General features: G+C 39.1%; 1 protein-coding gene across 1 annotated transcript in view; it reads left to right on the plus strand.

Annotated features, from left to right (window-relative positions):
* The first annotated feature begins 671 nt into the window (after window positions 1-671).
* Window positions 672-14,469, plus strand: part of LOC134656605 (adipokinetic hormone/corazonin-related peptide receptor variant I-like) — a 42,612-nt gene continuing 28,814 nt past the window's right edge. Inside the window, exons 1-3 of the mRNA XM_063512161.1 lie at window positions 672-811; window positions 3,980-4,085; window positions 6,704-6,908. Of these exons, the coding sequence (XP_063368231.1) occupies window positions 672-811; window positions 3,980-4,085; window positions 6,704-6,908 (451 nt within the window). The remainder of the gene's footprint in view (window positions 812-3,979; window positions 4,086-6,703; window positions 6,909-14,469) is intronic.

The raw sequence follows: 14,469 nt of genomic DNA on the forward strand, positions 1-14,469 counted from the left end.
AAGTGGTACGAGTAGTGGTGTGGAAAAATTTGTAGTATTGCTCGCAGACGTATCTGGTGGCCTAGCCAAGGTGACGATCGCTTGCGCTTCGGTATCGAATCGCTCTGTGTCTCTCTATCACTCTCCCATATTAGTGTGACAGTGACAATTGCGTGTCGTTTGCTACGTAATAGCGTTAGCGAATGGCATGTTGTCTACGGGGCCTGCTTGACAAAAAAATGTGTGATAAAGTAGTAAATCAAAAACGATTAGAAAAGTAACATTTTCATCCACCAAGTGTGATCAAAAACATTGTATGTAACTCAGGGGGTAATAATATTAGCCTGCATTAGATAGACTGCAGGTGTCGTGAATCTAAAGACTTCCTTTGAAATATTTCACTTTCCCCTCTAGTAACACGATGTGATGTAGGTACTATAACTTGCTGTTATAATTGAATTCTCAATGGATTTATGAATGTTTGCTATCTCCATAAGAGTCAGAGGTACGAGACGACGTATCAAAGCGTTTGAATGCGAAGACGGAGCAGGAATCCTATATACTGAAAATTATACTGAAGAGTGAAGATCCCTCAATATATATATATATTTTTTATGTAACTCTTACTGTCTCTTCCATATATTGTTTACGTCGAAATAAATCATAGTTTTCAATTAGAATACAAGAAAAATATGAATGTTTGTTCTCAGATCGGGTGGCGAACCACCAACGCATGGATGGCGGGTAACCTGGCGTGCAAGTTCTTCCTCGTGCTGCGGGCCTTCGGCCTTTACCTCTCCTCGAACATACTCGTCTGTATATCACTCGACCGGTAAGATTTTGGTACTTCTTTAGGACTCATTTAGACGGCGCGCGAACTCGTATACGATTTTAGTTACATTGCGGACCATTGAGGTTACATCAATTCAGTCGACCGATCAAATGACGCAATGTAATGAAACTCGCATGCGAGTTCTCACACCGTCTAAATGAGCGCTAAAGAGTCGTTGCCACCGCCAAAGCCGCCCCCATACATCTAAGTTACACCGTCATCATTCTAAGTGTCATCATTTACGAAAACCAGTACAGTCGCCATCAGATATATCGGAGCGGTCAAGGCGCTCACAAATGTCTGAACACGCCTCTATTGTCAAGGCGTTAGAGCGCGTGGTCAGATATTGTGAACACCTTGGCCGCTCCGATATATCTGATGGCAACTGTATCAGACAAATATATTGTTACTTAAAATTATGATGTCAAATTTCATGTTATTTCAGAACGTCGTTTTAAAATGAGAGTGTCCCTTAAGGCCCACTGATTAACAGTCCGCCGGACGGAATCGGCCTGTCAGAGTGTCAGTTGTTCAGAACTGTCAAAATTTGACAGGCCGATACCGTCCGGCGGACTGTTAATCAGTGGGCCCCTTAACTTCTATTGAATTGCGGCGGCTAGTTTCGTGTGGCTCTTAAATAACGAGAAAATAATTATTCGTCGCTATTGGCGACATGTATAATTATGTCTTACGAAGTTACGAACGCTTGAATTAAATAGTTTCCTAATTACTTAATTGAAGAAATTCGATAGGTCTTCACAAAATGTTATTGGAGCCAAGGACCTTGGAGCCTTAAAAGTAAATTATAATAATCGTAATTGGGCGTTATTTTTTTAAAGTTGTCCCCTACACTTTTTTACCAAATTTGGGATTTTTTATGTTATTTCTACTCAGAATCACGAGCTTTTTCTATCCTAATAGGAGAAAAAAAGTGTCCTAAGGTTTTTATTTCCATTCCGTCACCATTTTTCATAGACTTTGTATGGCGGTCGCGGAATGGAAAGATCGAAAAATGTATGGAATTTTTGGGACACTATTTTTCTCCTATTAGGATAGAAAGAGCTCGTGATTCTGAGTAGAAATAACATAAAAAATCCCAAATTTGAAAAAAAAAAGTGTAGGGGACAACAAAAAAAAACGCCCAATTATTGATTTATTTCCTTCTCACTAGTCAATTGTAGGTTTTGTTCCCGCGAAAAGGGTTCTTATTGTGTTTGCCACTTAAAATATTACTGAAATGCCGAATATGGGTCGAATTTGTACTAGTGATTCGGCAATATATAAAGGAGTAGGTACCTAACCGCCACGCCAGACGAAGTAAAATTATTTTTCTCACTTGTTTGATATTTTTGGTTGAGCTCTATTAATAGATATGTAATTAGGGCTGGTAACTACCGCTGCCAAAAGTAAGTAGCTAATAGATTCTCTATATAAGTACCTACCTATTTATCCTTTATGGTTCAGTATGGTTTGGTACAATGTGAAGAATATTTTTTCAACGAATAACTATAATTTGTTTCACTTTAATTTTTGATCAAAGATAGTTTTTATACGTTTAATATTCTACTTTATTTCAATAATTGTAATCTGTACCAAATTTCAGCTCTCTGAGTTTATGGGAGATACTAGTTCTATTCTGATGATCATGAGTGAGTGAGTGTCATAAATGCGAAACTTTGCTTTCGCTTAACTTCGGAACTAAATGACCTACAGACTTGAAATTTTGGATTTTAAGTATGTGATTATAGCTTACTGGATGACGAAAATTTCTGCGTTCTGGTCTTATCCAGAGGTTCTCAAATAGGGGCCTGAAAATGCGGCGAAATGGTTCCAGTAAAGGATGGTACGGCAGTGTTTGCTTCGCGCTCGACTTGGCGGGGGCACTACCGTGCCCCCAGATTTCAATATTACAAGCATCATACGATTGGGTGGAGTGTTTTTTTTTTAATACAAAGATAATGGCGCAATTTTTTTTTATTAAAATATCTATTTTCTGTACGTCATGTAGGTACGTAGATAATCTAGTGAGAATAACCCACCGCAACGTTATCATACTTAAGTATTTACTGTCTAAGAAAATGTCAGGGCCCCATTGTGAAATAAATTATTTCATTCAGGATTTTAGAAAAGACTAGGTAATTTACGTAAACTCCAATATCTCCAGACTCAACGTGCACATTTATAGCGTATAATGCTTATGACATTAAATAATGATAGGGTCATCCTTAAGCTTGTTACACACCTAAAAGCTCGGCACCGGATCAGCGTCGCCCTATAATCGGCTCACGTAAGCACGTAATGGAAGAGACTTATCACCTCGGATATGTTTGCACGGCTACACCTAAGTGACATCGCACTTTGGTTGGGTGACAGTGCGATTACAGCTCCCGTAGCTAGTGCATTCACTGCCAGAAACCCGCCAGGCGGGCGCTCACTCCGTAGTCGCTTTTCGCTAGCGCTCGTAGCGCGTAGCACTCTCTGACACTGAATGTGCTAGAATGAAACCACCGCCGATACAAGCGTATTGACACCGCTTAGCTTGTGCCAAGTCGAGGCGATTTTCCTACAAAGAATACCTACTGGAGGCGGGCGGATCAAGTTAAGGCGGTACCGAACTTTTAGATGTGCACCAACCTTTAGCGGTAGACCATATTATATTCCTGGGAGCTATTACATCTTTCTAATATTACTCGTATGTACTCGTATTGATCAAGCGTGCGCTTAGTGTTTTAGGTGTTCAATGTTTGCATTGGAAGCTTTCTATTTATGGTGCGAAGGACCAAAACCAAATACTATGAAGATCGATGTGTCCTTTGCGTTTAATATTCATAAAGATGCGTGTATTGTTTGGGAATTAGTTTCGTTTCCATAACATGCGTAATATGCGTATATTTCATCTCACTGAGGCCTTGAACGTGACGTGGGTGTGATACGGTGTACGGTACGTTAGGTATTAGAGAGTACCCGTCACTGTCGCTTGCCTTAAATTCGGATATTCGGTGTAAATATTTAAGTAAATCGCTGGAGCAATAATTTTCACCGAGTGGCGTCACAATAGGATAATGTAACTAATATTTATGAATCAAAACGATTTGATAAGTACTATCCTTGTACTCTTAAATCAGAATTTTTGTAGCAAATAAAGTTAATGTATTATGTTTCTTGCAGGTTTTTTGCAGTCCTGTATCCATTGAGGTTGGCGGTCGCCAGGTCACGAAGTAAGACAATGCTGTGTTTTGCGTGGTTCATCGCCTTATTCTGCAGCTTACCACAGGTACACATTTTTGAAGTGAAAACTTCTTTAGCGGCGCTGTGCACTTTTTGTGATGGGGAAAAAATGTTAAACTCGCGAGAGCGTAAGACGTAGGTAAGTCGTGAGACATAAGATGTCTTTGAGTTTTCACTTCTGTCGGCACTTCCGGAGTGCAACCCGTTTTTTTTTTAAATAAATAACTAGCAGGTTGGCGTTTTTTGTTTTGTTTTGTTAAGTTGATGTTACTTGGAGTTGAGTCGGAGTATTACGCTTAATGAGAGTGAGAAAAAGAACATGAACCCACGGGGCCTTAAAACACTTTTGACTTACACATGCATCTATAGACTACCTTCCTAACTGAATTAAGTATGCCATTATCAACGTACCTAAGCATTGGTAAGTAACTAAGTATGTAACTGGTAAACTTGACTTTGCCTTCGATAAGATTTATTCAGTCAGCAAAATGTGATCAAAAGACCAAAACAATTTTGGTTAGAAATGAACTTCTTTAGATATAGAAATTCCATGATATAAAATCACCTTAATGAGATATATTGTATCAACTTTTCGCTAAATAAATCCCTATGTCTCAAATAATATTGGAATCAATTTTACAAAATTCTTATGGTAATATTCACAAATTCCACGAAGAAATGTGTCTGGAATCCTTTAGAACCTAGCAATCATCTTAACTTCGCAATTCTCTTTGATTTCTAATAAGTATAATTATCGCATTTTATATATGATTTTCAGCTTCTCTTTTAAGATATTTTACTGGAGTACCGTAAAACGGGGTGAGTAGGTTTCGCTGGGGAGAGGTGGGTTATGAATGGGGAGAGAAGGTTTGAGCGGGGGGTGAGAAGGGATTTTAAGGCTACTGCTACAAAAATAATGTATTCCAATTTAAAATGGAGCTATAGTAATACGCATAATAAAAAAAACTATCGATCCAACAATCTTCCAAAATCACCTTTATATGAAAACCCCTCTCACCCCAAATACGAGGCACTACGGGGTGAGGTGGGTTTTCCTCTTTATCGTCAAAGTTATGAAATGGAACTACTCAAAATAAAATAAAAACTAAAATACAAACGTCCGGAACACTTATTATTATATACACCATTCAGTTTTCATATGTAAAAATAAAATGTTATCGAGGTTTGAATTTCAGTTTTGACCCTACTCACCCTATTTTACGGTACCTACTAAATTAAATCGATACCTATTATACTTACTTTAGGTACTCTTCGATCATTGCTCTGACGGGTGAGTACCTACTCACATTATATCTTATCTAGACGATAAAATAGTGGGCTCAAAACTGATTAGCGGAAGGTAGCGATATTCCAGTCGTGCTTCCATCGAATAGCTAAGTACCCTTAAACACTTATACTGAATGGTTGGTTAATACAACCTAATTTCGATTCAACGAGGCTATTTTTGATACATTAACTCAAATTACAAACATACTTATAAAAAACTTTACCTACTTAATTAAAAACTCGAAATCTAAATCTAAAAAGGGCCAAGTGCCAAAGATGCTGGCAGCATTTCCCCGCTGAATTGCAACGCTTATTTATTTGTTGAGCGAGAAAACTGACTGCTCTTTTGTCGGCGAATAAGAAACGACTTGCGACGCTCAAAAATGGACTAAGCCAAAATCTTTCGCCCAAGTGCCATGTAGAATTAATGAATGAATGTTTATTTGCGTCAAACAAGCGTATATATGTATATAGGTGTTGTAGTTCTTACCAACGAAATGTTGTGAAACTATCACATCACGTTTCGCGAGTAAAGGGGATCCTATAAAAGGCCTCTTAGCCGTTTTTTTACTCTCCTTAAATGGGCTTAAAGATGGCTGAATCAAAATATACTTTGTAATTCTGTGTACTTTTTGGGGAACGCTAACGGTGGACCGTTATCTTTTTTCCTTTTGTGTGGATTATTCCCAAGCGGACTTATTTCTCATAAAAAATATGAAAAGGAACATTTCCGGTTATGAGAAATGACTAAGTTGAGTCCACGGTCCTGTTTACAATTCAGACTGAGTAGGCAAAAAAGTGAAACTGAAAGAGAAATAAAATTAAAGGATCACACTCGTTTTGATTAAGGGAGAAATGACGTCATTAAACTATAATGTCTTTCCCATTATTCCATTGAGCTGAAATTCACATACATATGTAAGTAGTAGTAGTACTATCCAGCCGATCTGATGATGAACACAGGAGGTTACACTTACCTGGTAAAAAAATTCTTGACGAATGTACAGCAGTCTCCAATAAGTTTTTTCGCCACGGGCTGCAAAATGCTCATAGCGCGAGCACTCTAGCTTTAAGTTATACTTTATACTAGCGACCCGCCCCGGCTTCGCACGGGTTAACAAATTATACATAAACCTTCCTCTTGAATCACTCTATCTATTAAAAATAACGCATCAAAATCCGTTGCGTAGTTTTAAAGGTCTAAACATACATATGGACAGACAGCGGGCGGCGACTTTGTTTTATACTATGTAGTGATATCATATCATCCACCTTTTTCTTTTTTCGCAGAAAGACAAGTTGGTCAAGCTACTGGACCAGCTATGTCACCTATCTATGGGTCACTATGGGCCAAAAAAACTATTTCACTTGTCTCAGAGTCTCGTGTTCCGCGTGCTCCGGCACCCGGAGGTGCCCGAGTTCCAGCAATGCGTGGCGTTCGACGCCTTCCCGAGCCACGGCCAGGAGCTGGCGTACAACGTGTTCTGCCTCTGCGCCATGTACTTCCTGCCGCTGCTCATCATCACAGTCTGCTATGGGTGCATTTTCTACGAAATATCTAAGAATTCTAAGGAGATATCAGGTTAGTGAGAAAAACGGCCGGCTAGTTAGTGCCCTAGTGGGTAACTTTAACTTGTTACGATTATAATTGCAATTTTTGAACTTTTATCATGCTTATACATGTATATGTATATGATATATGCTTTTCTGATTTATTATTTAACTCTTCTATCACTTGACTTACCCGCGTCTTGTAAATGATACGATCAAAAGTTAAAAATGAAAATAATCATTTATTTACAAACAAGATATATACCTACAGTGGTATTACTAAAAGAAATTAAAAACTAGCTTAAATCTAAAATAGGCCCTTGAGGCATTGTACCAAGGTAGCCGCCAGCCCTTCGGTCACCAGTTACGTCAACCAGACGCTTCGCGATTTCTGTGAACAACTTATGCGCGCTGGGACCCCATGGACTTGAGTTTCAACTCCAAATGGTACAAAATGGTACTCTCTACCGAGGTTCTTATATTTGTTACGTTTTAAAAATTCGGCGCTTTCCGCCGCCCCGCCCGCTTTTACATTAGTCCGTTGGAGGTAGGACGGTGCCAGTGTGTCTACGCAGGTAGCATCCCACACTAACATCCGTCCCAAGCTCCAAGGAACTAAGTACACCCCAAGTAAAGTTTAAATAAAAGATAGGTTAATATGTATATTACATGTGTGACACAAATATGAAGATGTATGAAGATGTGTATGTGTTTAATCAATGCATTTGCCGCTGCACCACGAAGCAAACATACATTTATATGCATTAAGATTCATTCCAACTAGTTGGCTAAGCGCCAAAATTTGACATATTTAATATATCCAGCTTGCGAACGATAGCCGAAACATGAAGTGTCGGTAAAAGATAAATAAGTCATCAATATTTTACTACATGCTCAACCTCCTCCTACACATATTATGTCTACGATATGGCGAGAAGTTGTTGCCATTTTTATTCGTAGGAGATATATAAATCTGCCTTTTTGTTAAAAGCGAGGGCGACTGTTTTAATAAAACATCAACCATACAACTTTTTAAATTATAAAATAATGTTTTCCCAATTAAATTTTGGTCTAACTTATCACACTTGAAGATCTTAGTGTTTCTTTAGTTTATATTATAGTTAATATATACTTACTACACCGTTGTTTCCCATAAAGTTTTAAGTCATAATGTATTGTTTGTCATATTATCATTACCTAGTCATAAAACTGAAACCGTTAACATTTTAGGATTTTCAGGTTAGGTTTGTTTTATGGCAATCCTGAAAAGTGACGCGTTTCTGAACCAAATGAACTACTTGGTAACGAAAATGCGGGCAAACAATACATTATGGCTTAAAACTATTTGGGAAACAATAGAGACCCACTTATTACAACTCTATATAGGTAGGTAAATGGACCAACAGTTGATACGAATTGTAACTTTACCGTATGGACAATGGAACCATCACAGTATCCCTGAAATAAAATATTTTATGCAACGAATAAAATATTATGGAATAAAAAATATGGTTATTTATTTTATTTAAAAGAAAATATATAAGGTCAACCAAGGTAAATGCAACCATGGTTATTACGACTATTTAGTACTTCTCGATTACGATTGGTTGGAACGCCGTGTATGTTACGTTCTATACTTACAAAAAAATATGAATATATAATTATGAGGATAAAAAACTAAAATAAATCTCAATGTGACAAAAAAAAAAGTTGCACACGTATTGTACTACCCTCCTAAGCCTAATAGCGCTATCTCAATAACAAATGATTTTGAAAATGGAACTATCAGCTATAGAAACTACCTAAAGTACCTAGAAAATTTTCAACGGATTTACTTTGTACTCGTATATTTAAAGGCAGTTTCGGTGCACTGGCTTTCAATCGCTGCTAACGTGTTTTTGAATGGAGTGACGTAATTTCCATTAATTTTCGAATAGAGCAATTATTCAAACTGTTTCGACCCGTGAAATACGGGCTTTATCAGATTTGAAGGTAAATTTTAATAACCATTAATATTCCGATATTAATATTTTAGAGAATTGAAATTCCACGACAACAACGACGCCCATATCTTTGTCACGCAAACTAGATTAATAAGTTACTCTGTATTAAACTTAATACCTATACTTGGTCAACCAGATCTTGACCGTAGAAAAAGGCGTCAAATTTGAAAAATGTAGGCGCGAAGGGATATCGTCCCATAGAAAATTTGAATTTCGCGCCTTTTTTTACTGACAAGATTTGGTTGACCAGCTATAACTGTTACAACACAAATTGTTCAATAATAACAAAGGCGCGATTCGAACTTTAAAATACGTCGAATATTAGGCATAGAAACGATATAGATCGGATATGTCAGTGTCAAACACGTGTCAAAAGTGTCGTTTTTGTTTGAAGAAACAGTTTTGACTCGGGCCGATAGACGTCCTACATTAGATTAACTTATACCAAAATTAATATATAATTATTAGGTATTATTACATTACGTACTTTTATAGTTTTAGTAAGTAGGTACTTAGCTAAACTAAATTCGACTTGCTTGAAACCTGTGAGATAATGCATAGAAACGAACAGGCACATTCAAGTTTTAGTTATTTGATCTGTTTTCAATATGATACTGAATTACTGTTCTGTCGGTGTTAAAGTGCCGTTTTTGCATGAATCTAGTATTTTAACTGGATCAGGCATGAGGAGTGGGGGGAAATGACCGAACGGGATAGTCTTATGTATCTTTCAGTAGGAGTAGCAGCGAAAGCGCTATTATTGTTTGTCCTTGTCGCAGTCTCACATTTTTTTAAATTTCCCACCATAAATTAGTATGGAATATAGTGGGCAACAAATAAATTCGACCAATAATAGTGTCGCTTTGCCTATGTTTTGTCCCTCACTAACGCACGCGTATACCATATCTATTAGGATCCTACCATTTATGCGTTTTTGGTTGAACAAATGTCACGTTTGTCACTGACAGATCAGGAGGGCTATGATGCTTTGTCACCAAATCATTAATCATTTATTGCGTGATATGTGAAATACCTGATAAGTGATTAAATTTGGTAAATAGACGCGAGGATAAAGTACAAGTGACTAATGATAGCGTGACATGATTTGAGCTTTTGAAAAATCAATTTTAATCTCGATGACTTAAGGCCTATTTTAAAGAATAGATTACTTAATCACATTCCACCACTTATCTACTTTTGCCATTGACTGATAAAAATCATCCGTGGTTTGAGCTTTTGAAAAATCAATTCTAAACAAGTTTACTTAAAGCGTATTTTAATGAATGACATCCTATCACCACTTATCCACATGTGACGTTGATAGTTAAAAGTTATCCACGGTTAAAGCTTTTGAAGCTTTATTTTTAAGTACTTAGAGTTTATAGTCTTTGAAATAAGCTACATTATCGAATTAAGGTAGAACCGGCTGCAATACTTAATTAACGAAGGCTCATATTTGCTTGTAAATTCATACAAAATTTTAAGGACAGTAGACCTTATTAACCTCAAATACGGTGAATTTTATACGTCAAACCATCTGTCAAAATCAACTAAATTGTAGGCCCTCCCCAAACTTAGCCACCTTACTAAGGCAACTGCTCGATGCGTGTGGCCGTTGCTCTCCGCCTAATAGGTTGCCATGGGTATGCCAACCCCACCACGGTTTCACTGTGGGGAGCAACGGCCACCATGTCTTGAGCTGCTGCCGTTGCGCTGGGAGGTTCCTACGGCACCATGTTCTTAATGACATCGTTAGGAGAGCCTTATTGTCAGAGTTACCTAATATCCCATGTATGCTTGAGCCGCCAGGCTTTAGCCGATCGGACGGCATAAGGCCTGACGGCTAGACCCTGGTGCCATGTGAAAGAGGTAAGTGCTTACTGTGGGACGCCACGTGCGTCAGTACTTTTGCCGCCCCGCATCTTAGTCGTACAATGCGGTCGGCAGGAGCGGCTGCTGAGCATGCGGCGTCTCTTAAAAACCGGCCAAGTGCGAGTCGGACTCGCGCACGAAGGGTTCCGTACCATTACGGTACGGAATCCTTCGGAACTAAAGGGTTACGGTACGCAAAAAACGGCAACAAAATCACGTTTGTTGTATGGGAGCTCCACTTAAATATTTATTTTATTTTGTTGTTAGTTCTTATTATTTGTTGTTGGCAACAGAAATATATCATCTAAATAGACAGACAGACCGACGGACAGCGGAGTCTTAGTAGTAGGGTCCCGTTTTTCCTGAAACCCTAAAAAGATAAATACTCGGCGCTGAGCGGGTATTTATTCGTCTCCCTCGGTGTCGAAACTTCGGGATGCTCCGGGAGCTGGGACCTCGCCTGTTTGAAAGGGGCCTTGACCCCCGCTCCGGATTTTTCCTGATGCAAAGACTGTCCATCGCAATCTAAGGCGGTCCTAGGTCCTTGCTACTCGTAAAGTCTGCAGCGATATTGATAGCCCACGCAGTGCAAGCTTAGTGCAAGTGTTATACTTGGTCAACCAGATAGAGAGAGAACAACAGTAGAAAAAGGCGGCAAATTTGAAAAATGTAGGCGCGAAGGGATATCGTTCCATAGAAAATGTGAATTTCGCGCCTTTTTTTACTGACAAGATTTGGTTGACCAGCTATATTTACCCGTCATAAATTCATAGAAGTTTGACGTTTAAAATGACGCTTGCACTGCGTGGGCTATCAAAATCCCTGCAGACTTTTCTCGGTCTGACTCTATTAACTACTATACAGGGTGGTACAAACCTCGATGTCCAACATTTTTTTTTATTTTATCACTACGTGGGCTACTACCAATATTTTTTTTATATTAAGGCTAGATTTTAGGAAATAAAGTTGTGTATCAAAGAAGTAAAAAATAAAATTCGGCACCGAAGTCAGGCACCGAACGTCATCTCTGAGAATCGCCTAATAGCCCACGATATGAGGAAACTAAAAAAAAATTTGAACGTTGTGGTATAGACCATCCTGTATAGTTTGAGTGTTGGATTGCAACTAAATTAGTACGACGCTGTCATTTTCTATTACGCGATTACGTCCGATTTTACCCGAAAAACGAAGTGCATTCTTGTAAGTATAGTTGGTCAAACCAATTTGTCATTAAATAAGAACAATACAAACTATACTCATCCTTTTCTTTTGGGTGCTAGTACTAGTGTAAGACAAAGATAGTATGACTCTCTCTGTCTATGTTTGAAATGAGACAGTGCTTTGACAAAGGATATAACCTATTTGTAGTTTCGCATTTTAAATATACTTGGTCAACCAGATCTTGTCAGAGGAAAAAGGCGGCAAATTTGAAAAATGTAGGCGCGAAGGGATATCGTCCCATAGAAAATTTGAATTTCGCGCCTTTTTCTACTGACAAGGTTTGGTTGACCATCTATAGAAAAAAAAATCAGCGATGTCAAATCGGTGACATGATAGATTTTCATTGTCAGTCAGGCTAAAAGTACAATGTAATATTAATTTAAAAATTCATTGCGTAACCTATACCTATAGGAAGAAAACAAACAAATAAATTGCATTAAATATATGCAGAACATGTGAACTATGAGAGTATGGATCACTCCATACGCAGAAGTGATTGATGGCTGAACATATATTCTGAAATTCGGCAACGCTATGAAGAAAAAATCCTTGGTCGCCTATTCTCCACAGGTGACACGAGAGGAAATATTGTCTGAAAAAAACTGCAAGAGCTGATTTTATACGCAGATAAAAAAGACGTTAGAGTTTATGGAGACATGACAGAAGACGCGATATGCTGAAGAATATGTTGTCACAAAAGGAGCGACAGTCCGTTTAAATGTAAATATGTTGGAATGACCTTCAACTGGTGTCAGCGAGCTTGCCGTGATACCTTCACGAGCTAATCACAGCGGCGTATGATAAAATCATGGTTGCTACTGTGCGAAACATTTAGGGCGCGTGTACACGGTGCCGCCTCCGCGCCGCTGCCGCGCCGCCGCCGCACCTTCGCGCTATTTACACGAGACGCGTAAAGCCCGCTGCCGCGCCGCCGCTGCGCCGCCGCTGCACCTTCGCGCTATGTACACGAGACAAGTATAGTCCGCCGCCGCGCCGCCGCCGCGGGTTTTACGCGTCTCGTGTACATAGCGCGAAGGTGCGGCGGCGGCGCGGAGGCGGCACCGTGTACACGCGCCCTTATGTGTATGGAATCGAAGCTGTTTCAGGCCTAACTCCAATCTGTGGCTAAATGTTTTGGTGCTTGTAGTTTTTAAGTATTCTGAATTAAATACTCTGATTTAAACATAATTAGATTGTTTTTTTATTATTATTAATCTCTCTATTTTCACTTTATTCCACGAAACATAGGACGTTTTGCCAAATGGAATTCTCTACCAGTCAGGCGTAAGGCAAACAGAGATTGGTGTTGGTATGTAGGATATAAAAGCGACCGTATGTCGAACAGGTAATCTGGTTGCTGGCATTACATACATCTTTCGTGCTGGTATTTTATACTGTTAAATCGTACCTATGCTAAAAAAGTGACGAACTCCAAATGTGACGTCCTCAGAAAGTGGCGTTCTCAGAAAGTGACGTCCTCAGTGCTACATTATATCTTTAATTAAGTACTTTAAGATGTGCCGGCAATCCGTCGCCATGTTGAGTTTGAGGTCGGCGTCTAGGTCGGCACACAAATAGAGTGCCAAGTCTTTGAGCACTCTATATATGTGCCGAAACTCCTCGTTGGGCATATCAAAAGGGTTCCATGTATCCCTTATGGCACGTCGTTGAATTTTTCTTTGTTGATGCTTTTCTTCCATGGCAGCAGCTGCCAAGAAGAAATGATATCTTTGCCATCCCTACAAATAATGTAATGATATTCTTATATGAATACAAATGGAGTTCAAATAGTATATATTATATTTGAAAAAAAAACTATACCGGCCAAGTGCGAGTCCAAAATTGTAGACCCAGTAATTTCGGATATAAAGGTGGGAGGGAGGGGCTAATTTTTTGGCTATTTTCTTAAATAACTTCTAACCTATTTATTGTACTTAAAACAATCGCTGGTAGCCTAGCGGTAAGAGCGTGCGACTTGCAATCCAGAGGTCGCGGGTTCAAACCCCGGCTCGTACCAATGAGTTTTTCGGAACTTATGTACGAAATATCATTTGATATTTACCAGTCCCTTTTCGGAGAAGGAAAACATCGTGAGGAAACCGGACTAATCCCAATACGGGCCTAGTTTACCCTCTGGGTTAGAAGGTCAGATGGCAGTCGCTTTCGTAAAAACTAATGCCCACGCCAGTTCCTGGGATTAGCTGCCCAGGCTCCCATGAGCTGTGGCAAAATTCCGGGACAACGCGAGGAAGCCATGTCCGTCTTTGGGTGAGGGGTCACTAATTTACATATGTGTACTAAATTTCAACTTAATTGGTCTAGTCGTTTCCGTGAAAATAGGGTGTGACAGACGGACAGACAGACGCACGAGTGAACCCTAAAAATTGTATTTTTCACCACTTCTATACCATGAGAGCACCTTATCGTGCTCAGTGAGCACCACGATAAATTAATCAAAGGCTAGCCGTCAAAAATCGACTATATGTCTAACTATCC

The sequence above is a fragment of the Cydia amplana genome, chromosome 18 (assembly GCF_948474715.1).
Source record: "Cydia amplana chromosome 18, ilCydAmpl1.1, whole genome shotgun sequence".
NCBI classification, from domain to species: domain Eukaryota; kingdom Metazoa; phylum Arthropoda; class Insecta; order Lepidoptera; family Tortricidae; genus Cydia; species Cydia amplana.